The following is a 27,394-nucleotide window of genomic DNA, read 5'->3' as shown; positions in this document are numbered from 1 at the left end:
AAACTATATATTTCTTGAAGTTTTTCAAATATTTTCTTTCTGTAATTTACAAAGAAAAAACAAACCAAGATTTTAGTTCATGTGAGCAGAGGAGATGGGTTTGAACCCAGGGCCTTTGCACTAATACTTATCCCTGGCTTGTGTTCCTGTGTTTCTTTTAAACAGGGCCTTGATACATGCTACGTTTCCCAGGCTCAGATCTTCTCTCCTTGGCCTCGCAGAGGGCTGGGGTTACAGGCATGCACCATTACACCTGCTCGGTTCTTATCTTTTTTTTTTTTTTTAATATGGGAAGAAATGTATGGCATTCATTTCCAAGTGGTACTCACTTCACTTTGGTTTTGTGTTTGGGGAGAGCTGTATCAGGGTGATTTTAGGGGTTCCCAGTAATAACTGCCTAAAATAGTGGATGTCTATACTTAAGGTTAATTCCAAGGAACAAACTAGGCTGACTGAAGAACCAGTTTTGACTGTGTCAGAGGTCAGACCTGCCTCACAGGGTCACAATCATAATGCACACGGGAATCACTGCAAGGAGTGAAGTACTCAATGGCAAAACAAGCTGGGGTGTGCCTGTGGGTGCCCCCAGCAGCCCGCTTATCGTCCCTGCCTAATCTCATTAGGGAAGAAGTAGGTTATGCTTCATCCAAAGACACATTCTTATTGACAATAGTATCTATATCCCCAACTATATCCAGAATTCATTTTCTCCTCCAACGAAAGGCAAACTCAAGGTCCCTCACACCGTGCTGTACATGCTGACAACACAGCAGCTGCAGATAACTGTTTCTCTCCCTTATCATACAGAACTTCTGTAAGTCACCATCATCGCAGTGAATGCCAGGGTCTCGGTCACTGCGGCATGAGGGACCACAGTGAGCCGGTTTAGAACAGTTTGTGATCACCGAGGGTCCTGCGTCCTCGGCCAGCCCAGCATGGAGCTGTGCTCCAGGGCATGGCAGTCTGCAGGGCTGAGAGGTCTAACGTGGCTTTGGCACATGTGTGACACCTTCTATGGGACTCCCAGGAAAGCTGATGTCTTCTGTAGCCCTTGTCTCAGCTCCAGACCCTGTACCTCCCTACGTGGCTCACTTGGGTCCTTCCATGAGGGATAACAGGGCTTCCTACAGGACCACAGGCTTCCGAAACTAAGACCTCGAATGCTAAGGCAGTCTCTGATGGCACCTTACCTGCCGGTTCCCTGCTGGTCAGACCAAGTCATGTGGTCAAGCTGAAAGTCACCAGGTGCTCATGCCCAGAGGGTTCCCTGGAGCACTGGTGAGAAGATCCCCAGCACATGGTCTTTCTGGCACAAAGCCTCGGCGTTGGGAGCATTGCAGTCTTGGTCACAATATAATATAAAGCGGTAGAAAACTTTTCAGCATGCTGACAGCCTGACTGATCTCTTCACTTTTATTTAGGGGCCTCTACCCCACTGATCCTTAGTAGTCTTTTCTGGTTCCAGATTTCATGTCCCTGAAGCTGTATTCCTTGGTTTTCCATTTCACAAGCTCACCAGAGCTATTTGTGATTCTTTAGTTATGTCTGTTATATTGCTCTGATACCCATACTGATCAAATTATTGAGTGCATTTAAATAAATTGTTACATTAAAAGGCAAATTGCCATTAAGCACCGTCAACATACCCCCGCTCACTTGAACACATTTGTGCCACTTTCTGAAGCCATTCTGGAAGTCCTCTTTCATAAATGTCTTTGTGAACCATGATCAAAAACAGAGGGAATGCTGCTGCTGAGGGCAGGCTGGTGAAAACATCACATCATGACCTCATCCCTCTGTGTAATCGCTCTGACACCTGCAACATGTGACTCTTCCCCACAGTCAAAGGGACCAGGAATGTTTGGAAAATATTTTGAATTGGTTTAAATAAGGCATCCAGAACCGCCTCAGAAGTGTCAAGAACACTGGGCAAGCGCGTTGGAAGTGAGAAAGAATAGTTCAAGATGGGTGAAAGGCAATGCATCTTTTAACCAAATTTTAAAAATTTAGTCCTTCACCATATTTTTACCATACCATGTATATATGTATTTTCTCCATAAGACTGAAAAATCCTTAATGTTAGGTCACTGAAAACATTTACCTCTGACTTTCATAATACTTGTTATGATATTTGAAATTCATTCATTCTTAAAATAAATATAGAAGACATAATATTATAAAGTAATAGGAGGAAAGAACACTATAAAATCAAAATGTATTATTCTTTTCATTTACTGTTAAGTTTAGCCATCTAATAGTTTTATTACCAAACTTTAATTAGATCATCTGTTAGGCTGATTTATAATTTTTTTTCTTGTTCTGTTTTTGTGAAGTTTGGATAACAGATTAGCATAATCTGATACTTTTAATAATCTGATACTTACAAACTCAGTCTGTTCTGATAAACAGTAGATCTTAAAAGACCAGGAAAGCCATGACTCTTGATCCATGTAATAAAATACAAGAGAAAAAAAGATAAGGGAAGTTAGTAAATGAATATAAAAACAAGTATACATTTGCATGTATTCTAAATCTATCTATCAATTGATCAATTGATCAATCTATCTACTACCTTTTCAAACAATGGGACTCAGCTTCAATTTTAAAAAACATTAAGTCTAGCTATGCATCAGTGAAAACAAAGACAAATCCAAAAAGGCGAAATTGACTGATTTTTAAGGAACAAGCACATTTACCAAGAAGAAGGTACCAACAAAAACAGATGTAATTATACTAATATCAGGCAAACCAGAATTTGAAAACAAGTTTGAAGATTACAGAGGGTTACCTCATATTGCATAGTGATTTATGAGGTCACTATAACATTCATGATTTCTTGACAAACCTTCTAGATGCAGAAAACTAAAGCTAATATAATATAAAACCAACGTGATGTATCCACAGTTAATACATAAATAAGCATATGTAGTATTTAAATATTAAATTTGGCAAACTTTTTAAAAATAGCTATAAATTGCATAGCCAACCAAAACCAAATATTCTTTACAAATTCTTGACACACTCATTAATTGTATTTACAAGACTTAGGCACACATGAATTTGCATGTTTTTTGTCTCCGAGCAGATATCATACAAGACACGTGTGTGGATTGCAATGCAGGGCAATTAGAAATGGGTACCAGCCCATCTATTCATGAGAAACGTTACTAAAATTTACGCTTCCTTTTTAGAGGAATTCTGGGTACAAGTGAGATAACTAAAGCATAGTTCAGAAGGAAACGGCAGCAAAGGCCCACCCCGTGGACCCTGGGGGGCACGTTCTGCCAGTGTCCTTTGGTGACAGAAGGGAGCCCTGGCTCCCAGCCACCTCGGCCCTCTGCCCCAGCATCACATCTGGACCTGGTGACCTGGCTGTCTTGTCTCGCTCTCCATGGGGCTCATCTGTGCATGCATTTGGCCTGTACTTAAACCAGGTCCTATTCATTCTCTATCTTTCTTGAATTCTTTACTCTATATTCAAATACATAGTAGATACCTGTATGTGCTTTTTACCATTGATTGGGGAACCAAGGTGGTGGTCCATTCTGCTGTCTGTATCCATTATCCTCATCTTTTTCTCAAGTCACAGAGCTACAGGGTGTGAGGGTTGACAGGATTCAGAGAAATCATCTAACCTGAATCCTTCATTGCGTAGGTGACAAAACTGATGCCTCCCACCCAAAAAATTGAGTCACCTGAAAGTGGGGTGTAAAGCTGAGCCAACACCGCTGTCTCACCCTTCTGTCACCTGCTTTCCTTTCCTCTTTATCACAGAAAATGTTAATTCTTCAACTAAAGCTCTGACTATTCAGGTCCGTGTATTGAGCGATGCTAGAGTGAAGAACTGATCTATCTTTACAGTTACCGCTAAACTGCTGTGACAAGACAGCCATGAAGGTCTAGCTATACTAATAACAGGTGCTATGCTTCTGTGGGAGCGGTGGGAGAGTTTAACCGTCCTCTTAGATCTTGCTGTTACTTCTGCACATCAGGTGTCACCATTCACCTTTTGGGGACCCAGACGCTAGAATTCCGAAGCTCCGAAAGTGCCTCACAGAACTAGCAAGTTACCAAAGCAAATCTTGCACTTGGGGCTTCTGATTCTGTGTCCTGGGTCCTCCCCCTTCACCTGGTGAGTGTCCTGAACCCTGTGATCCTTTCAGAATACCCTCGAACCGAGTCGGAATGGGAAAACAGCTTTGCCTTGAAGATGTTTCTTTTCCAGTTTGTCAACCTAAACAGCTCTATCTTCTACATCGCCTTCTTCCTGGGAAGGTAAGTTGACTGCATGCTTGCCAGTTTTGTGCAGCACAAAGCACCACCAGCAGTTTCCCTTGCCAATTAGTTCACAGAGGGCACAAAATCTTGACCCCTGCCTTGGGAGACTTTGCTAATCAGCATTCGTGTGCATTCTTGCTCAGAGGACTGGCAGCCAGAGCCAATTAGAGTTGGCACCAAAAATAAAATCTGTGTAGTTATTCTGTTAGGGAAGAAAAGAATGTTTGTGTCAGCCTGCATTACAATTCCTTAATCTGCCCATCATCGTTATGTCCTGTTTTCACGTTCCTGTAAAACGTGGCAGGGTTGGGGATGCACGTTGGCTTCATGGATGTGTTTTGCTCTGTGACCACCACTCTGCCCATGCCTGGGAAGCCTCCTGAAGGTGGAACATTTTGAACCCAGCCATTCAGTACGGAGTGGTCATATTCATTAACTTGGTCGCCACGGCGTTAAACACACGTGGGAAGCATTCAGTGCCATGGGGCTGCTGCGTCTGTCCTCCCTGACCCACGGGTACTGAGTTCCAGCATAGCTTGTTCCTTTTCAAGCCTGGTGCTTTGATGTCGCCTAAGCATCTCAAAAGTCACCCTGACCGGGGACAAATCGCACCCATCAGCCTTATGTCACCCACGCACGTGCTCGAGCAGTGGGTTAGCAGGTGTTCTTCATTCAATGGATGATGAAAATGCTTCTTCTTTTTCTTAAGATTTGTAGGTCACCCTGGGAAATACAATAAACTTTTTGACCGCTGGCGGCTGGAGGAGGTGAGTGGCCATGGGGGAGCCCGTGAAGAAGGGGTCCTTGTAGAGAAGAGTTCACTGGGCCCCCAAAAGACCCAGCTACATCTTTTCTTAAAAATGATGATGTCTGAAAAGAATAAACTCTGAAATTCTGAATCCAGCTTTTTTAAACCTTTCTGTCCATTTCTGCCACTTACAGCTTAGCTCCCCTGGGTTCATCTGCCCTTTGGGAATTGTTACTCTCTCAACCATCAGACATGTTAGGTTTTCTTTAAGAAGGGAAGTTTTAGTCCCAAGAAATCTCATTCAAAATATCACCATATAAACTTGTAGATGTAGCTTTTAATTTTGATGCTGTTTCTTATAACACTGCTTAATATTTTCTAATAAAAATGCCACCATTCTTAATGTCTTTCTGGACTTGTGTCACATCAAAACATGTCTTCTCACTTCTATAAACTAGAAAGAAGGTAATAGTTTACTAATTTAATAACTGTTAAAAATTATTAGTATTTTTGCCCATTAAGACTATTCTGAGATAAATGTGGTGGTGCTTTCCTGTAACCCCAGGGCTTGGGAGGCTGAGGCAGGAGGATCACCATGAGTTCAAGGTGAACCTAGTGAATTCAAAACCAGTCTGAACTAAATAGATAAATAAATAATCACTACTTTTTTCTAAATTGAAGTCACAAATTAATAAAAAGTACTTTTTACTTAGCCAAATACGATTATGGAATTATCTGTATCTTATAATTGTATTCATTTTTAGACTCCTCACTGATCAGAATGTGTTTTCCTTCTCTAACTCAAAATTATTATTCTAAGGATTCTAATGTAAAATCCTCATTAACAAAAAGTCACAATCTAGAGATAGGCTAAGAAAAGATTTCCAAAAAACTGTGGTTGAGGTAATTCTAGTTCCCATCAAAAATCCTCCTCAGAACCCAGGGTGGCTGCACTGAAGTTATCTTCCCACATTATTTTGGATATTGATTGTAATACATGGCTAAAGCCTCAAACTTCCTAAGAAGATCAGTTGATCTTGTGTTACCATAAAATGGGGCTCGAGTGCTAATTAAAGTTACTTCTGATTCTCGGTCCTTTATTTAACGCTCCAGAGTATCTATTTTCTCTTCACAAGTTGGCAGTGTAATACTCAGATGGACACATTGCTTATGGATCAGGGTTAATTCCCACAACGTGCTTAGCCCAGCCCTTAGCTGAGGAAGGCTCTCCACCAGCTGCTCCTGACAATCATTGCATCCCTGCTTCCAAAGATAGACTAAGACCTTTCACGATTCTGGAACTGCTTGGAAATCCCCAAGTTCAAGTCCCATTTTTATTCTTTTTTGACCCAGTATTATGCCCACATCTGACAAAAGTCTGGCCACTGCCCACATGGGAACCAAAGGCTGGACTGTAAAGCCACAGTGACTCACTAAGCAGTCACATCGCCTCAGTTCTTGTAACTTGTAATATTTGTAGTACCCAACAGGAGCTGTGGAGAGTGGGGTGGGATAAATAGATGGTTGTAGCCAGGTAGCTTGTATGTTGGTGACAATTTAGGAGCTACTATCACCAATAATTTGCTTACTTGGATATTCTTATTCTTAATTATGTCATTCTTGGAAACTTGGATTGGTCTTTGAAAGTCCCAGAAAAATTAACACTGGTGTTAAGAACAATGTTTCCTAACCATCTCCGAAATTTTCCATACTGTCTGTGAGATGTGTAGTGGTCAGAGTCTCCAATTTAAAAAAAAAAAACAAAACAGAAATAATAAATGTCGATTTGTGATTTACTGTAGAAATCCTGAAGTGTAGTTAGCATGAAGTGTGATTGCAAACTGCAGTGAGTGTCTAGAAACTGTTAGGATACAACAGCTTTAATCCCCTTGCTTCTCTCCTTCACTCTGAACGCTCTTACGCTGTCACTTTTGAGTCACTTTCCACAGCAGTTCTGGAGTCCTCTCTCCTAGCTGCCTTAGCTAAGCTGTCCTGATGCCTGGATGTCCCAAGTCAGTGTGAAATTGTTGCTTTCGCAGAGCTCAGTGGGGCTGATATGTGATGAGGCAGAGGATGCACTGTCTCCTTCCCACAGCCTGGCGCTCGGCAGCAATGGTTAGATGTTCTTTCCTGCTCTTGTACAGATGCAGAAGAGGACTTCCAGAACTGCTACAGGAGTGGGCAAGATGTTGGGCTGAGTGTGTGTCTGAAGGAAGGGGACTTTTGAGGAGGAGGAATAACTGCCAAGTCTGTTACACTATAATAATTTTTAAAAATTTAAATATTTACCACATTTCAATCACACTGCCTGTCCATAACGAAAGATAAAGGTCAGCCACTTGAATGCATGCATACGGCAAATATTTACAAACATGTGCCATAGGCCGGACTTCTGATGGGCAGCGTGAGGTGTGCAGATGCAAAGGTCCTTTCACCTCCCTGATGGCGTGAGGAGTGCTCAGAAATAAGACATAACCAGGAACCAGCACGTATTTTCTCCTTGGATTCCAATCCTCTGCATTCTAATCCTGTCCCATTCAAAGCAAGATCCTAATGTCTATCAATCTCAGTTCTTTCTTTTGTTAACTGCTGATAAAAATAGTTATCTCAGTATTGGTGATTGGTAGATAAATTGAATGGTGGTGTGAAATACTAGGCACAATTAACAGTAACCTTTATAAAGAAAGAAAAGTGCCACAACCACATTAGAGCGTATGAATTGGCATTGCTGGACTTGTGAGTCTTACACTATTAGCTATGCGATAGCTCACAAAAATAACTTTGCTAAATTCAGTATGGAACCTGTATGCTTGATGGCCTACACTCTTGGAGTGCTAGCACTGTCCGGGAATCATTGTTAAGTGCTCTCCATACTTTTATTCATTTACCCCTCAGAACAGTTCTTTTATATCATCATTTTACCCATGCAGAAACGAAGGTGTAGAGAAGTTATGCAGTTTGTCTAAGTTAATGCAAATATTCTTTTCAAATATTACAAGTTACAAGAACTGAGGCGATGTGACTGCTTAGTGAGTCACTGTGGCTTTACAGTCCAGGTTCTGACTACTGACCTACCCCACCACCTCTGGGAGACCATGGGGCATGATCCAGGGTGTGAGGAAAACGTACTTCGCTACGAGGTGGTTGTCTGCTCACCAGCTCACACATGTAGCTAGATTGAGAGAAAATTCTGCGGGAAGCAGAGTGAAGGACTCTACCTCCAGCTTCATTATCTGCAGAGCACAGATCTTCACACCTGCCTGGTGGGGTCAATGAAAAAAAATAGGTGAAGGCATTCAGCCCAGCCCAGCTGCCCATGACCATCGCAGGGTTTGGAGGGGTGCTCCGGAGTGAATACCTGGGTATTCTACACACTTCTCATGCCCTTTCACACACGCTAAGCAAGGGCTACTTTAACCAAGAGAATTTTAGCATATGGAAGCAGTGCCTTCAGCCATCATTATGTGAAAGGCAGATTACCAATGTAAAACCTTCAGGTCCTTTGCCTTTCCCTATAAATCATAAACTTGTCAGGGCTCCAATTCAAGTTTCAGCAGAGTCATAAATAGCCTGTCTGCCAGCCTCTTGGTGTGGCTTGTCCTTCATGGGGATGATCCAATCACAGTTTCCTGTTCCATACAATAACAGGCCATAGTTGGGGGTATCAAATACATTTGGTAAGCAGAACTTACTCTTAATGTGGTAGAAAAGAGCAGTGCAGCCGGGGATATAGCTCAGCGGCACAGCACCTGCCTGCCAAGCACAAGGTTGTGAGTTTGATCCTTGGTACCAAAAGAACAGTGCTTTAGGGCAAGGAGCCACTGCTTCTTCTCACAGGACTAGCTGATACTGCATGACCTTGTGCAAATCAGTTTGCCTCTAAGGTTCTCTACAAAGGCACAGTGCTTCGGTTTGCAGCTGTGATCTATTACCTGCCACTGTGCCTTGGTCATTACTGCATACGGCAATGGGATAGAGATGCAGAGATTAGAGGTCCTAAATACATCCTAAAGAGGCTTGCTTGGATCTCTAAATTCAGACCTCTCTAAGAGAGAAACACGACCGCTAGCAAAGTCTCTCTCTGACTTGGATTAGAGAGTTAAGTCACTGGCCGGGAACAGGAAAAGTAGGCTATTTCAAATTCTAATTATGTGTTCCTTTTGAAGTCCCACTGGTACTAATTTGATAGAAATAGAAACTGTAGATCAAAGCGGTACTGATCGACTGCCATCTTCATGAGCAGGACACGGACCCATTTCTAAAGAAACAGACCTACGCTTCCCCCACACGAATAGCTTCCACAGTGCACATTTTTAATTAAAATGTATTGGTTATATTTTCTATTGAAATCTCATTTGTGTGGGGGCAGCATCTTATTAAACATCTAGAAAAGCAGAGACTCACAGAGACTTACAAGCCACGATTTCGTGGCTTGTATTTCTGACTTAAGCATACATGAATATATATAGATAATCCTTTCCAAGTGGTAGATTTTTCTTCACACTTTCTCATTTTAAGAGTGGGGTAGACTCAATGCCTGATTCCTAAAGATAGAAAAGAAACATAGAAAACTGAGTAACTTTCCAATGAAAACATATCGGAGAAATACTGCATGGACCAGATCGTGAAGGCTGGCCTCACCAGCAGGGTTCTCAGAGAATGCCACACCAATAGGATCCAAACTGGCACTTCCCAGCTGTGATCTGCCTCCTAAGTCACACAGCCCCAGGTGTAACCTCAGGAAAGCATTAGACAAACCCAGATGGGGTGACTTTCCGTAGGACACCTATCCATCCGGCTGCCTTCAAATCTGTTAAGTGTATGGAAAACTGTTCAGACCAGAGGAAGCTGGTCTGCATGTCACAGGGTAGACTTGAGGATCATCTGGGAGCAGAAACAGGATCCCTGGCACTGTGTGAGGAGCCTGGAGCTCGTGCATCACGACGTCCTGGTGTTGCTCCTTCAGCTTTGACGAATATCCCATGACGATGCCAGGAGCAGAGCATGGGTGTAGAATGCTCTCAAGCTGCTCTGCAAACTTCCAATAAGTCTGAAGTCATTCTGAGACAAAAATACATGGCACCACAATGTATTGTGATGACTCTGTCACTGGATTAGAAATTAGCAGCTACTAGTCTCCTGCCTGACTGCCAAGCCACACTGAATATTCTGTAGCATTCATTAAAGGAGATCAGGTCTGAAACAGAGCCTGGCAGACCATAAGTACTGATTGAAAGGTCAATTTCTTATGCTTGCTGTTATTTTTAGCATCAGCGTTGCATTATAATCCCTGAAAAGTTCCCCAGGATTCCATTTCTTTCTTGTTTCCCCCCTCTAAGTGTCAGGTGGTATAACCCAGTTTTAGAGCTGATTGTATAATCTGAAGGTGAGAAATTCAGGGTCCGCTGGGAAGGAGCAAGAGTGTCATTACTCTTCTCATTCTGTTCCAGTGCCACCCCAGTGGCTGCCTGATAGACCTCTGCCTGCAGATGGGAGTCATCATGTTTCTGAAGCAGATATGGAACAACTTCATGGAACTGGGCTACCCGTGAGCATGTTGCTTTTGAACTTGCCTTACCCACACTGCCAAGGGTAGAGGTCAGAGGTGGAGTGAGGAGTGCTTAGGAATTCAGGCCTGGAGATTAGACAGATGAGCCCAAGCCTCCCTTCTGCTGCTTATTCCATAGGGGACTGTAGGTTAGCAAACCTGCCTGAAGCTTTAGAATAACTGAAGAGATTACAGGAAGTAATGGGTACTGGGTAACTTGATCAACATGTTTGTGCTTAGTGTTACTTCCAAAGCACTGATGAGGCTGGTGCTCAAGATGGAAATGATTCTCTGGTTTCTATGAGTTGCCAGCAGACCAAGGTAGCTGGTGTCACTGTTAAAAAGAGACAGCCTCCAGCCCTGGGAAAGAACACATCAGAGACAGAACCACAGGTGAGAAGAGGCTGGTATTTTTTAACAATACCTCCCACCCTTCTTCAGAGTCAGTAGAACATTATTAATTGTAATGGTTCCACAGTGATAGTGTTCTATATTTGCCCTTTTGGATGATGCCAGCAGAGATGTTGAAAAGCCCTGTTTTAGACACTAGAGTGTACTTTAATCAAAATCCAGTTAGATACAAGGTATTTAAAACAATGAGACCTCATTGACCAAGGTTAAAATGAAACTAGATTGAGTAACTTCTTGATGGGGAAAAGAACTGATTAGTTGGTTGAGAATATAAATATCTTAGTCTCAAAGATTAACTTTTACTTGATTTTTTTCCTTGTTGGCCCACAAATTATATTAAAGTGCTCCTGAGCAGAAACCAGGGGACTGGAAAAGTGACATTAACCCCAAAACCTGCCATAAAGCAGTGGTTACATTGTTTCAGTCTTAGAACAGGACTGCAGAGCTATGGGGATCTAGGTCTAATCCCTTTCTGTACTGCATTAGTTTTGCCTGAAATGTGTCTTGTTTCTCTGAAGCACTCTTTCCATCTGTAAGTCAGATTTGGGAAGGTAAATGAGATGTTCCAATGAATATTAAACATTAATCACAAATGACAAAACATTTTGTGAAGAAATTTTCATATTGGTCATCAGTATCTGAAACAGATGAAAGCAAATCTCTTCTAAATGAAGAGAGCATGGGAGGGAGAGGCAGGTAGAGGATTGGGGACCCCAATCCATTTGTCACACCCTCCCCTGTCCTTGACTGACAGCTTCAAAATGAACAGTTTGGGAAGCATCCTAAGAAAGCACCTGCAGAAGTTAGACATCTGTGTGTGCAGACTCTGGTGTGCTGGGTGTTTAATAGACATAGTAGGTATTTTTCTGATGCTAGGGTAAACCCAGGGCACCATTCATGCTAGGCCAACGTTCCTCCCCTGAGCTACCAGCCAGCTGCACCAGCCTGTCAGAATCCATTAGTTATCCTTCCAGAATGGAGAATGATGCTTTGTCATGGCCTTTGGCCCCCAACACACATGATGTTCTTGTCACGCATTTCCACCATGGCCTTGCTCAAAAGTCCTCCAGGGTCACATCCATCAAGTAGTGTAGGCACATTAACACGGGGACATCATGCTGGGGTTTTTGCAACACCTAAGAGAGAGCCTCGTGGAAGGAAGCTCAGCAGGGGTGGAATCAGTCCTTAAAGCAGGTTTGGACAGTGTGGCCCAGGAAATATTGAGTTCTGAGAAATAAAGGGCTCAGACGTAATAGCAACATGGAACATACAAATTTAAGTACTTTTACAGGTGGGAGTGGAGAAGAAATTATGGACCTGCAAGCTTAAGTGACTGATACCAGCGTATCTTAGTGTATGGGTGACTTAATTCCTGATACGTGTCTGGGAAGAGTTACAGAATGTTAAGAGCATCAAGGAATGGAGGGAAGGTGGAGAGAGGAGAAGGGAAGAAGTAAAGAACGGAGATACAGTGCACATGTCTCACATATGCCCCAACTCCTCACAAGTGAATTCATCATGCATCTCAAGCATGCCCTCATGAAGAAGGAGCATCCTCAAGAACACATAACCTAGTCCAGTATTCGAGTCTGGCCTAAATCCCCAATCTCCCAGAAGAGTGTATGGTGAAGGCTTACCTTATGAGACAAGTGGTATGATTTTAGGGTTCCTGAGGGATCAAACCCTCTGTGGCAGTGACAAGGTCTAAGACAAAGAGCTTCTCTGTGCTGCCATATTTATTAGGTCCAAACAAAGAGAAGGGATACTGAGGAAAGCTTGGGGAATGAGCAGGTCCTTGGGAGTCACTTTAAAGACTTCTCCAAGTAGTAAATTATGTCAGTTTAGGAGAACTGTCTCATCTCCATGATGACATTTATGGTAGGAGGGAGACAGCAGGAGTGAGATGCATGTAGCTGGGGTCTCTGTCTGCTTACTAGATGTTTGAGCCAGGTGTCCTCAGCTGTGGCCTTATCTTGCCCTTTGAGGCATCTCTGGCCTCACAGGCCACTACAGACCTCAGCCAGGACCAGTGATTCAGAGAGGTTCACTTACCATATATGAATCAGCTCCTGTCTCTAGGCAAGGGGCTGAGGCCTTGGACAGACTCACAGATACACATAGAAAGCCAAATAGTTAATTTTAAACCCTGCTCAGAGCCTCTTGGTGGTGGTCTCCAACAGTTCAAGAGTACCTGGTGGGTCTGTTTTCTCTGTGAACAATCAACTGTTCACCAGATGTTGGAACAAGAGTTCACAAGTCCTTGGTCTGCCCTGTGGTGCAGGTTGATCCAGAACTGGTGGTCACGACATAAAATCAAGCGTGGAGTACAAGACGCCTCCATCCCCCAGTGGGAGAATGACTGGAATCTGCAACCCATGAACATCCACGGGCTGATGGATGAGTACCTGGAGATGGGTAAGAAAGGGCGTCTGGCAGGACACCAGGCCTTCTGGATGTTGTCTGTGCATTTCACCTGGGTTTTGCTTCTACGGAGAAAATAATGGTTGAAATCATCTAGAGTATTCTGACGGATGTCTGCACTCGTATCTCAGTGAACACAAAAGTATGAAGCAGTGTGGAAAAGGCTCACACCCCTCATTCTCTGAGAGCTGAAGCCTTCGACCAAAATGAAGTTTTCTCCCACAATGGAGCCTTAGCTTATTCTGATTAAACAAAATCGAGCCCGATCAGTTCCTCTGTAAAGAAATATACCACTTCACCCAAAGAAAGTGATAATTACTTTTCACAGTACATCCGTTTTATTGGTCCTGTCTGAGTCTAAGTTTGAAGACTCTTATGTATGTATATTAAGGAAATAGTGATTCCTTTTCCAACTGTTAGAATCAGAGGGTGTTGATGTAATAACCACTTTCCTTGGGGCTGAGTTTTCTCACCTGTAAGAAGAGCAGAAAGATTCCTCTAGGTTCCTCCAGTCCTTTCCGGAGCCAGGTGTTTTCCAGCAGGGGCTCTTCTTTCTGCTGCTCAGTCCTCCCCCTCTTTTGCTCCTCCCCCTGCACTCCTCCCCTCACCTCCTCCTCATCATCCTCTTCTCCTTCCTTCCTCCCCTTCTTCCTCTCTCCCTTCTCCTTTCCCCTTGTCTTCTTTCTCTTTCCTTTACACTTCATTACATAGTGGTGAAAAGCAGGTCGAATTTAAGTCCATTCTGGGGCTGGGGACTTAGCTCAGTGGCATAGGTGCCTGCCTGGCAGGGGTTGTGAGTTTGACCCTGGGTACCAAACAAACACACAAACACAATTTAAGTCCACTTAGATCTGCTTTTAACATTGCTTCCCACTCCTTCAGGAAGATTAATTGATACGTGTGAGCTAAAGTTTTCCCCACTGTGAAATGGGATGAGCGTGTTTACTTTGCAGAGCTCTTGCGAGGATTCGAAGGGGTTTATACAAGTCTCCCCACTCATGCACAGGAAGCCCCCTTCAGCTGGCTGACAGCGTCTGCAGCGCTAACTGTCTCATCTGCCCTTCCACAGTTCTGCAGTTTGGTTTCACCACCATCTTCGTCGCAGCCTTTCCCCTGGCCCCTCTTCTGGCTTTGTTAAACAACATCATTGAAATCAGGCTGGATGCTTACAAATTTGTCACCCAGTGGCGGAGACCTCTGCCAGCCCGGGCCACTGACATAGGTGAGACTCAGAAGCGAAATGGTGTTGGCACTGCTGGGGTCCAGAAGTGTGGGGTCAGGGAATCCTCTGTCATCAGCAACGTGGCAGGGTGAGAAGAGTGACTTCTAGGAAGTGACTGAGACAGGATCTGTGTCCCTGTGGAAGGGCCAGGGGTCAGGGGCTCATTTTCCCCACTTTTGCATCACACTGGGACATGGACTCTGGCTCCTCCAGAACATGCAGCAGAAAGGCCTCATCCTGCAACAGGAGAGGGCGCCTCCATGACACCCACCAAGCTATTGCACAGTCAAGCATTCCTGAGCTGCAGCACAGGGAGAAACACACTTCCATTCCTTACAAGTCACCTGTCTCGGTTGTCTTGTGTGGCCACACAAATGGACTAAGACCACATGGTTTGATAAAACTTGACATCCTGTGAGCTTCTACGGGGGGATCCTGTCCAACCTTAGCAAAACAGACTGGCTAACAAAAACAAAATGAGTCCATACCTCATGGAGAGGAATTTTGCATTAGACTTTGTGCTTCATACACGCTTCATACACTACATCTCTCTCTCTCTCTCTCACTGGATCCCTCTTATGTGGCAGGTAATCATCACATCAGTTTGAGCCTGCATCCTCGGTCAAGGGATACTCACTGCTAAAAAAAGAAAAATACATCCCTGTGAATGTGCAGGATTCAGTAAATTTTCTTCATCAATATCGCTCATCTCAAAATGAATCAGTCTAATTCACTTTAACAGACTATCCAAGTGAAGATGGATGGCAAACTTTATAGTCCTTTCCTCACACTATTTTCCCACCATAAGTGCTAATAAATACTCAAAGATGGGTATAAATGTAAACATAGAGTTGTTTATCTGTTACATGTCTAAATGTGTGTGTGTGTATGTAGTATAAATCTCTAAACATAGGCCTACTGGACTAAAACACACATGTTTTAATTTTTTTTCTTTACATGTTCTAATTTTAAAAGATGTCATTTCAATAATATAAAAAGATTTCTGTTTTCATTGTTTTTCATACTCTTTAAATAACATTAGATGTTATAATACTTTCAAGTTTCTGGAAATCTTTTTTATCTTCAATAAGCTCTTTTGAAGGACATTTCTCTGAATAGAGATGGGAAACTTTTTACTTTAGTTACTGGTTATTTACATTTCCCTATAAAACTGTTCATTTGCATTCTGCTAATTCCTCCTATGAGGTATTTCATTAACATTTTAGGATCTTTTATATAGAGGCATCCCCCCAGGCTAAATTTTTAACTGAATTTATATCTGTATTTTAAAAAATGGGGTTTTATTTGCATGCACTCCAGAATTGGTTTGTATGGATTCTGACTTCTACTTTGACATTAGGTACCATTTGAAATCTTTTTATTTTATTCTTAGTCATTTGTTGCAGGTCTGTTATAAATAATTCAGAAGACAGGAGAGGGGAGAAGAAAGCTCCTGCCCAATACTCTTTAGCACAGTTGAGCCTTTTTTCAGGAATTTTGTTTTTCTCATCAGTACTTTTAAAGATGTGTTTCAGCCTCTCTGAAACATTAGTTTGGGCTCTGATCACTAATATTGATTTTATACATAGCTTCAAGAGCTGTTTATCTGTCTGAGAAAAATCTATTACTTTTGTTGCTTTAGCAAGTTCTACATAAGAGATTTTGGAATAGTTCAGACATGTGAGCAAGTGACATTATTACAAGCGAGAGCTGGTCCTGAAAACATTCTGGACATCAGGCCACCCTTTCCAGATGAGGGCGTCCCTCCCTTTGAGAGAAGGGAGTAAATAACAAATGGCATATCCACCATCGGAGTTACTTAGGATGCAAACAGTGGTCCAAGGTTGTGCACCAACAGAAGCAGAGCATGCTATCCAAAATAAAACTGATGAAAAGGCTTAAACTTTTATTCATTGTCCTTCATCTTTCTCTCACCAGGTATCTGGCTGGGCATTCTGGAAGGAATTGGCATCCTGGCTGTGATCACCAATGCGTTTGTCATTGCCGTTACCTCAGACTACATCCCACGTTTTGTCTATGAGTACAAGTACGGCCCGTGTGCAAACCATGTAGAACAGAATGAAAAGTAAGGTTGAAATTTACACGTTGCCTTGGTACATTGTTCCATTAGTAATTAAATGAGAACTTATTGGGAGGTTTTGTGCTGTGACTATTAAAGGTAATGTTCCCTGCATTTGTAATGAGTGTATTAGATGAAATCCAGTGAGGTTAAAAAAAAAAAAAAAAAAAAAAAAACAACAGAAACTTTCCAGCAAGTAATCTTAGAGTTTTATTTGTCAAATGCGTCACTGATATCAAAATGCTGAGAACGTTATACTGTAGTTAGAAGTCAAATTCTAGAACAGAAAGAGACCTCAGAAACCACCCAGTGTAGTTTGCTTGCTGTGCAGATGGAGACATTCAAACCTACGTGTTAATCAAGTTGCCAAAGGGAACAAAGAGTCTGCTGTGGGAAGATAAAGACCATCAAGAAACTAATCTATATTTCTACAGACTTAGAAAGGAATTTATAACTAGGATCTAAGGACACTGAAAATCTTGCACTCAACCTGTCTGACATGTATTTTCAGTTAAAATTTAAACACACCCCTTAAAGAAAAGCTTCTCGGGGGCTGGGGGTTTAGCTCAGCGGCGTAAGCACCTGCCTTGCAAGCAGGCAGTCGTGAGTTCGATCCCTGGTACCGATAAAAAGGAAAAAGACAAAAAAAAAAAAAAAAAGAAAAGAAAAGAAAAGCTTCTCAACCTCTGTACTATTGATGGTGGAAACCAGAAATTCTTTTTACCTGACAGATACCAATACCAAGTGCTATATTTCTCAAACCAGGATACCCCAAAAATATTTGCAGACATTGTCTGATATCCACTGGGGGACATATCCACCTGGTTTGGAGCAAGAGCTTTAGTGATACGTGTTGTTTCAGATGTCTCTTTATTGAAAGATGGGTTTGGGGAAGACTGCAAGAGGGCACTGTATTTGAGAACAGAGAGGCATTGGAGTCATTTCAAGTGCTGTGGGTGGAGCTCAGCCTTGAATGTGAAGGTGGTGGCAGGAGCTAAAGGACTGGCAGAGGCGGCTGCAAGCACATGACACCTCATGGAGTCTGTGGTCACAGGTCTTGTGATTAGAGGAGCTGTCTGAGAAGCTCATGAGCTGTAACACACTATGTAGACATACAGTCTTTTCAGCATGAATAGTGTAAAGCCAAAAACTTCTTTTTCTTAGTTCAGGATGTTCTAGAAGCAGATTTTTAAGAATTTGAAATGTGTTGGCTTGTTTGACAGCCCTGGTTTTGGGGGAGTCTTGTTTGCTAGTGTCTTGACTGCCACCTAGTGGCCAGAGGAAATAGCATTGGCTGGCTATTTCCTTTCTGGAACCTGTCTTTCAAGCAGGATCAGCTCTTTGGCATCAGTGACTAGGGAAAAGAATTAACTTCAAACAAAGGAGGCGGGGAGTGTACATGCCACATATCCAGAGGATATTATTTAATATTACTAAATATTTTCCCAGTATGCTTAGCAGCTACATTGGAGTGGATTCATTTCAGTTAAAAACAGTCAGCGTAGGAGACGCTGCACAGGAGAGACAGCTGTTTGCAAGAGAGTGGGAAAAATGATGTATTATGGGCTGGAGGATGAACAGGAAAGAGGAATCCCATGCCAGTGCTTTGCTGCCATGGACACCTCAGGTTTGAATGTGGTAGACCTGTGTTTGAATCCAGGTTCTAGCCACCGTTTGTCCAGGGACAGCGGTCCTTCACACGTGATCTGCAGACATCCTACAGGAAATCAAGACTATTGTCAGACTGACACTAAGATATCATTTGCATTTTAGATGTTCTCATGTTTGTGTTGATGCTGCAAAAACAGTGGTAGGTGCAATTTCTGGCGCCTTTGTGTAACCGGAGGTACTGGCACCAAGCAATTTTAGCCAGGATTATATTTTTCATTACTGTCTGTCTATCTTTAAAATGTCTAGGAAATTCTGAACGCCTTCGAGAAAACATTCTTAGCTATAAATTTTGTAAACTCTCTACCCATGAATAAATAAATGGCTTTTGAAATCGTAAGTCAGATGGATAGAACTTTCTGCCACATACCAAAGGGTGATGTCTATCTCAAAGAAATCACTGTGTGTAATGGTTGAACTTTCAAACTGAGCAAAATGTTTTTCAGCAGGAAATAGTGATTGCCAAGTTTATCATTCAGACTTCAGAACTCAGCAACCACTGTTTTACATACTGCACAAAATCAACACTGTTCTGAGGAAAATAGTTGTCATTATTTGTTGCTATCAATAATCAATAATCAAGTTCATACTTTGAAGTGAAAAGTTACAGTTATGGATAACTTTTATTTGCCACTATAAACTTAAACATTTTTGAGTTCTCACAACTGTTTTTTCATAAAAACAAATGGTGATTTAGTAATGGTGATTTTTTTTCATAATCTGTGGCAAAAATATATCAGCATTTTAGAGGTTCTGAATAATTTAGGCAATTAATCCAGGAAATAAACATCTCCTAACTGACCATATTTGATGTTATAGAACCATGCATGGATCAAAGATGATTTTTACAGTATGAAATACACCTATAGATTTTAATGTAAGTTCATAATGATCTCACAGACAGTGGAATATGAGCCCACATTACAACAAAAGCTTAAAAACTGCCAATATAGATCCTTAGTTCACAAAATTTCCACAATTCTCTGAAATACTACTAAAATAAACCTTCTTGTTCCAACTGTGTATCTATCGGAGGCAAGATTTTCTCTTTAACATTCCAATCAAAGCAGCATATTACAATAAATTAAATATAGAAGAAAGTGTGAGAATCTCACAGTCTTCTGAAGGGATTTGCAAACAGGTAAATAACAGTGTCTCCCTCACTATCTTTTCATTTCTTTTGGAAAATACAGCCACTGTGACACTCTTATCATTTAATTTATAATGGGCTTGTAGCTATTTTTAAATGACTTCTTAGATAAAAATTTTCTAAATTTCTGTTTTAATTTCCAACACGTTAACCTATCAATGGATATACCCAGGTGAAGAGCTCTTTCAGGTGCTTAATACTTAAAAAAAATAAAATAACGGAATCTGTACATCTTTATAAAAAATTTGAGAATTATAGCCCTGGAGAAAGTTACCTTGTCCCTCGAAACCTTAACTCTTTAATCAATATGAAGGACCTAATCATACTCATATTTTAAAGTTGCAAATGTCACCGTGTCCAACATTTCCTTTTGTGTATCTGGAACGCTAAACCAATGACTCTCCTTTTCCTCCAATGCCCTCTTTTCCACCCTTTCTACCCTCTTAGCCAGGCAGCCAGTTATCACCACCACCTCCTTAGACACACGGGCCTTGTTTGTTTGGCTTTGGTTGCTGTGTTGTTCATTGCTGTTCTTTATTGGAGAAGCTCATCACATCTTTCTCCTCAAGCCTCACCTGCTGAGACACCTTTATGATTCTTAGCTTTCTGCCTCTTCACTTTTGGAGTGCTCAAAAACTCAATCTATGGACTTCTTCTCTTTATCTATAAAGTTTTCATTTATCCACTTAACTTGTTTTCAGTTTTGTGAATCTAATCTCACTTCTGAATGCCAGACTTGAGTATTCCACTGTTAGCATCCCCTCTGCTACAGTAGCTCTAGTAGAGGGGTCAAACTCACCGTGTCCAAAATTCAACTCCAAATCTCCCCAACCTCATCCCTAAATTTCAGGCTTCCTGTTGTCAACTGGCTGCAATTTCATACTCACTTAGGCCAAAGTTCTTTCTCCACCACATAATATTTAGTGGAAAACACAAGCCACACATGGCAGATCACTTCTGCAAGCCACGGATTACGCAGAGGCTTCGGCTTGATGTTTAAAATCAGTCACATAATTAGTCCATTCTGCAGTGAAGAAGTCGGAGGTTACAATATTTTCCCCAAGAAATCCAATTTCTTCAGTCCCATTTGTTGAAAAGGCGGTTCTTTCATCACTGGGTCCCAGTGATGTGTTGGTCACATATCAAGTGAATGTTCACTTGGGATCTGTATTTGGTCTTGCTTGTCTTTTCCATTGACCTCGCTTTCTTTATACCAAAACCACAGTGTCTTAGTAACTGTAGTTTTCCATTAAGTAATTAAGTGCCATGATCTTCTAGACTTTTCCTTTTGGCGCTGACTTTGTTACCTTAGATCCCTTTCATTTGCGCATAAACATTCAACTCAGTGTATCAGATAGTATTTTAAAAGTGAGAGAACTTAGACTTTAACAGTGATCCTTAAACAAATTTGCTCCATTCATTTATTTCAGCTTCCATTTAATTCTCTGAGAATTTACTTTTAGGTTCTAGACATTGTTCCAAGCTTTATACCCTGATACTCAATATTTGTGTTATCGCTATGAAAAGTATTTTTTAATTCTTGTTTCCTATTGGTTCACTATTAGTGTATATAAATGGTTACTTTTTATAATGACCTTGTAGCTATCAAATGACATGGCAAGATTCAATCAGCATTCAAATAATCTCTAGGTTATGTTATACTTCCTGTATACAATTACACCATATATCAGTGATGACATTTATGCATTCTTTCTTTATGTTAATTCCACTGATGCCTTTTCTGTCTGGACTATATTGGACAGAAATGTTGAGAATGAAGACATCTGTCATGTTCTCGAGCTAAGAAGGAAGCATTCAAAATACAGCATTTAGGGTCTCTCTATTAAATGTGATATTAACTACAGGCTTTTATGCAGGTATTCTTTCTCAGACTAAGATCTTAGTAGATTTTTAGCTTGTTGAATGGTGTTGATCATGATTGAAAGTTATGTTTTATCAAATTTTTATTTACTAATACGATCATATACATATTTTCCATCTTTTTTCATTAATGTCAAAATGTGTGGGAATATTTGCATTTTTAATATAACACAATAAGAGACACATCATGGTTAATCATGTTTAAAATACTCCCCTTCGAACTTATTTATGCCATGGCTGTTGTCACTTTCAAAAGCAGTTCTGGATGTCTGCTTTTGTTGGTGTCTTTACAAGTTGTGATAAAAAGTACGATGCCTGTCACTGCTGAGTACCACCCAGGGAAAGGGCAGACTTGTACTTCTGGTGTGCACCAACCACATGCTGAGTGAAAACTCAAATGAAAGGGAAAGAGAGGAGCTGCTGGGAGGAAAATGGCAGAGGAGAGTCTGTCTCCTGCAGTGCAGTCACAGACGCAGTGAGAATCAGGGGATGGGGTAAGAAAGTCTAGTTGCTAGGACTTGGTAGTTGGAATGGCGATGGTGACATTTATAAGACGCAGTCCTTTGTGATAAGGGACCCTAATGGACAGATAGGACTCTTGACCCAAAGAATACTTTTGTTTCCTGCAGTTGCTTAAAGGGATACGTCAACAACAGCCTGTCCTTCTTTGACCTGAGCGAGCTCGGCATAGGGAAGTCCGGCTACTGCAGGTTTGTAACTCATAGCTGCCCTTCTGGCCTGGGCTCCGCTGCATGACTCCTTCCTTCTAAACGCCAATGAGGCCCTGTGCGCTCCTTTGGCATTTTGGCGAATCAAGAATATTTGAGACAGAGTCCAGGAATTTAGCTCAGCAGCATAAGCACCTGCCTTGCAAGAGGGGGTCGTGAGTTCAATCCCCAGTACCAAAAAAAAAAAAAAAAAGAAAGAAAGAAAGAATATTTGAGGCTTCCACACTTTGATCCCTGTCCTCACAGCCTTTGCTTTCCGTGGATTCCAGGTACAGAGACTACAGAGGTCCCCCTTGGAGTTCCAAGCCCTACGAGTTCACCCTGCAGTACTGGCACATCCTGGCTGCCCGGCTGGCCTTCATTATCGTGTTTGAGGTTAGTCAGGAACCAAATAGAGAATTGTTATAGATAGATAGATGATTTCTAGTGGATCCATCACTAGGCTTTTTGAAATGAATTCTTCATTGACTTCCAAAAAATCAGGTGTTCATAAAAGGGTAAGACATGATGAAATGATGAGAACAAGACAGAGAACTAAAAAATAAGACAAGGTAGGCTGGTGTGTGTCTATCCCAGAAAATCAGAATGAAGACACAGTTGCACTGGTGAACTGGAAATTCTGGAACCCCCTTGCTTTGATCCTCCTAGTAGCCAAATTTAAAAAGAAAACAATGCGTTTAAATGTGATTTTTTTAAAAATTCACTTCTGCTCACCAGGATGGAAAAACTGATATTTTGCCCAATGAAGTCTAAAAGCAGTAACATGGGGTGACTCAGTAAATTATGTCATGGAACACTTTTATTTAAAATGAGTAGTTTGATTATCAGAGTTATACAATAACATTATAGTGGCATCCAGTGAAGAAATTTTGGGGAAGCTGCTACTTTATTGCCTTGTTTAACAAGGCTCGGTACAGTAAAGAGCTTAACAGTGGACTGTTCAGAATATTTGCTCTTGAGATACTTCAAGAATGAAAGGACCTCAAATGTGTCTGTTTGTTGTAGCCAAAATTATGGAGAGAAAGAGGTTGTCATAGGTAGAATTATGGAAATATCTTTTAAAAGGCAGTTACACCTCTCAACTGACTTCCAAGAAGCACTTCCAACTTTAGAGTGAGAAGCCCTCATCCAGGAAGTGTAACGCTTGCCTGGAAAGGTCTCACCCCGACTGAGACTCTGTAACTTAGTGACACTTTGAGAACAGGAGACAGATTGGAGCAGACTCGCGAGTATCCCTGGAAGCTCTTCCACAGATGACATCTTCCTTTGATTCTCTTCAAACCTTCATGAAATTCTACTCCAGTGGCCAGATTAGAGGTGATGCACACCACAGGTGATTTGCCAAAGTTCATGCAGCTAATGATCACCAGGGGACTCAGAAATCACTCCATCTCATTTAGTATCTTACACTTAATCACGGGCGGACTGCCTCTGAGTTTTGGTTGTGCTTTTTAAGTCGGAGATATAGCTCAGTGGTACAGCACCTGCCTGTGGACCTGGCAAGTATGAGGCTGTGAGTTCAACTCCTGGTACAAAAAAAAAAAGGAGCAGAATATTTGCACTTTTTAAAATCTAATACTTTTGTCAGTTTTTAAAAATATAAATAACATATTTAAGCACAGGTTATGTGACAGACATAAAATATTTTGCAACTGTTATAATATGTGAATTGAATATGGAAGAAGTCCTTAAAAATGAGTATTTCAGATGTATCATAGACAGACTGTGCACTCTGTGGTTTGCATGTGTGTATTATAGTCTTCTGGACATGGTTTTTTATGATGTCTCTTTTTTGTGACATGATGCATGTCAGAATTCTGTGCAAAATATTGTTGCATAGTAGGTAATACTATAGACAAGGATTTAAGATTTACTCAGGCTTTATAAAGTGGTATCAACATACTACAGAAAAAATTCACTGTTTTCTTGTACGGTAAAAGGCAGTAGTAATATTCTCGATATACTAATTTTGGAAAATATGAATATTCCCAATGTTGCATGTTAAGTTCTGATGCTTGATTTGAAGACAGGTGAACCATGCTTTGTGGTTGTAATTAGCACTTCAGAATCCTGAAAACTGTGCTCTCTCCCTACCCCACAGCACCTCGTTTTTGGGATTAAGTCTTTCATCGCGTACCTGATTCCAGACGTCCCCAAAGGCCTGCATGAGCGAATCCGGCGGGAGAAGTACTTAGTCCAAGAAATGATGTACGAGGCCGAACTGGAGCATCTACAGCAACAGCGGAGGAAAAGTGGTCAGCCTGTCCACCACGAGTGGCCCTAGCTGCTACCGCCTACCAGCAGGGCAGCTGCCATTAGCACGAAAGAGTGGGGGTAACTTGAGATGTAGATAGGACCTAGAAGGCAGGCGTGCTAGGCAAACCATGTGTATAACACGCTAGGGGAAATGTCTCACAGCAGTCTCTGGGATTGGCATGGCCGCATTTCTAGGAATCTTAAAAGAAGCTTTGCCTGGTGTTACAGAACCAGCCTCAGAAAAAGATCCCTCCTTCTAATCAGCTGCAGTGTAACAGAAAGGGTGGTGTTGAGGTTTCTAAAGACAGATTTCCATGGAAGTGTTAACAGCCAGGCATGACTTAAAAGTGTCCTGTGGTCACATGCCAGTCTGACACTGGAAGCTTTCATCCAGGTCAGACACTTGCAAGGAATGACTTAAATCAGTGGTTGCCTTTGCTGCCGGAATTCCATGTTCCTTGTGCTTTTAGGTTGCTAGGAACCGCCCTTGTCTCATGAAAGTGTGAATCTTTGCCCCAACAAATTTATGCTGCTCACACCTACTATGCAGTCCCACAGTTGCACATCACCTTTCACACTCAAACCAAAAATGTAAGATTCCAAAAAGAATTCCATGCGTTGAAATTGTACTGTATTTCATCCGCTACAGTGCAGTCTGTTTTATCCCTGGCGAAGCCAGAGGCACTGCACATTTTTATACGTGGAACACGTAAATGGGCTGACTCTTGTATAATTTAAAACATGACTACTCCACCCTTTACTGCAGAAAGCTATTTTATAGTCTATTTAACGTTTCCCTCTCCAAGTTATTACAGATCTCACAAAATGTTATCTTGAAATGCTGTATATATATGTTCATTTGCCTTGTAACTTTGCACCTTGACAATATGGAATGCAAGATCCAGTTTATGCAATGCTGAGGCCAGTTACACAGTCTGCTATTGCAATATGTTTATTCAGGTAATCTGAATCTGGGTTGTCTACAACATTTATGCTTTTTCTACAGTATGCTTTCTTACTGATGACTAATGAAAATTATGCATGTTGACAGATCTATGATTTGTAAAAGACAATACTTGAATTTACTTTCCTTTTCTCACTAAAGGGAGCTTTCTATTACTGTTTCTTTGATAGATTGAATTCTTTTTAAACTGTCTAGAAACAAATTCAAATTAATTGTGAAGACTTTAATTTTGCTTTATTGTGAAATTCCTATTTTGATGTCAACTCTGTCCACAGATTGATGGAGTAGGAAGGCTGAGAAATTCAATTGAACAAAGTCTAAAGGAAGTATAAGCTAAGGGAATGGGATAGAAAGAAAAACAAAAGGCAAATGTAAGGGAAAAAAGCAAGACACTTCGTTGCAAAACAAGGAAATCCAAGTTTTCCTTTCCTGGGGATGGAGTAAGAAATCATATACACAAACATGTACACATACACATACATACGCTTACAAACATCATGAGTTTTAGTACTTATCTATTAATTTTTGCCCAATTAAACAAACCACAATTATTTGCAAATTCCCAAAATTTGAAAAACAAGATTAGGCACAATAGAAATCAAGCTATTTCCTGTAACCTCTAGCATCCCTCTAGGAGGGAAATTATAAATTTCACTGACTAGAAAAAATACTGTTTTAATTCTAAGCATCACAAATATTTGCTGACTTTTCCTTGTTTTGCTCGAGGGAAAAGCTGTCCCATCATAGTTGTGTCCTTGCTTTAATCAATTCTGGCTGCTCTATTTACTCTGATCCTGAATGAAGGAGGGCTTGCGAATTTGCATTCCTCTATAATTCCTCGCCACGTAGGTCTCAGGCTCAGATGTGCTACTAATTCTAGTGCCTACACCAGAGAGTTTCCGAGAAACCATGTTTACTTTGTTAAAGATGAACTCATGCCTGAGGACAAATGCTCTCCAAGTTTACCTGACAGTTGCAGATTTTCCAAATTAAGGGTATAAGACCATGGCATTTGTCTTACAGAAGAGAAAAGTATCTCACAGGGGTGTCCTTCAGAGCTCATTCCATGCTTTTATACAGCCCCACAAGGATATAAAATCATATTGATTGATATGTGAAAAGAAAGATTTTAATAAGAATTGTAATGTCTTCATTTAGAAAAATGCCTTCCCTGGTGTTTTTGAAGCAGATATAAAAAACAGCAGGCAGGAAATTATCTGAAATGTTTCTTTTGTGAAACAGTGCAATAGAAACCCACCACGCCTTCAGCTTTGTGGACAGTTAAAATGCTGGCTGCCGCTCCCTGTCCCTTGATTTCAGTTTTGCTCTGCTCAAGTTGAAGTATTTTCTATCTTGGTTTTCCTAGGAGTACAAACCAGTTCTCAAAGATTTATAGCACACACTATTCTCAGGAATTCTATATTACACGAATGCTGCTTATATATTTTCATATTCTAAGGTGGTCTTTTTAAACAAATGACTAATAACCATGTGCATGTGGTCCGCGCTGATGAGCTCTCCAGCATCAAGGAGATTCCCAGCGCAACGTGTGGAAAATCACCCCGATCTTAGCTGAGACAGCCCACCGCGGCTCGCCCCATGCACGCGCTCTTTGGGCCAAGGCTGCCCACTGACTGCATGATGAGACCCAACTCCGAATGTTGCACAGTCTCCTGAAGTGGCTTGTAGCACACTCTGTCGTGTGATGGAATGAATATGAAGTTTTTCACTCAATAAATTATCATTTGATATGGTATTTTCCTATCATTTCCCTGGTGCACTTCATTCTGCTTTTTTATTACGTTGAAGTTCTTGAAGCTGGGGGAAGGCTGCTCATTTTGTGACCTCCCTGAAGCAATGGGTGCTTTTTGTTTTTGCTTTTATTATACCTGTTTGTGGCATGCAATGATCATGCTCTTCGTGGGGAGAGGGTAGGTGTACACAACACGCCTTAATTCCTTTTACCTCCTCTCCTTCTGACTTCCCTTTCCCCTCCAGCTCTTGGTTCCCTTCCCTTTTGCAAACGGTCTATCTTGATG

At 41.4% G+C, this 27,394-nt stretch overlaps 1 protein-coding gene across 3 annotated transcripts in view; it reads left to right on the top strand.

The window, feature by feature from the left end:
• Window positions 1-27,111, top strand: part of Ano3 (anoctamin 3) — a 352,737-nt gene extending 325,626 nt beyond the window's left edge. For all 3 annotated transcript variants that reach the window (XM_013147269.3, XM_003464998.5, XM_013147270.3), the window contains 9 exons: window positions 4,164-4,275; window positions 4,988-5,045; window positions 10,477-10,574; window positions 13,267-13,400; window positions 14,476-14,628; window positions 16,567-16,714; window positions 22,037-22,117; window positions 22,405-22,510; window positions 24,237-27,111. In XM_013147269.3, the coding sequence (XP_013002723.2) occupies window positions 4,164-4,275; window positions 4,988-5,045; window positions 10,477-10,574; window positions 13,267-13,400; window positions 14,476-14,628; window positions 16,567-16,714; window positions 22,037-22,117; window positions 22,405-22,510; window positions 24,237-24,419 (1,073 nt within the window). In that variant the 3' untranslated portion in view covers window positions 24,420-27,111. The remainder of the gene's footprint in view (window positions 1-4,163; window positions 4,276-4,987; window positions 5,046-10,476; window positions 10,575-13,266; window positions 13,401-14,475; window positions 14,629-16,566; window positions 16,715-22,036; window positions 22,118-22,404; window positions 22,511-24,236) is intronic.
• The last annotated feature ends 283 nt before the right edge of the window (window positions 27,112-27,394 follow it).

Source organism: Cavia porcellus, unplaced genomic scaffold (assembly GCF_034190915.1).
Source record: "Cavia porcellus strain 051 isolate PalLab524CR breed Dunkin Hartley unplaced genomic scaffold, mCavPor4.1 scaffold_9, whole genome shotgun sequence".
Classification (NCBI taxonomy): domain Eukaryota; kingdom Metazoa; phylum Chordata; class Mammalia; order Rodentia; family Caviidae; genus Cavia; species Cavia porcellus.
This window is presented reverse-complemented; position numbering and strand designations above follow the sequence as displayed.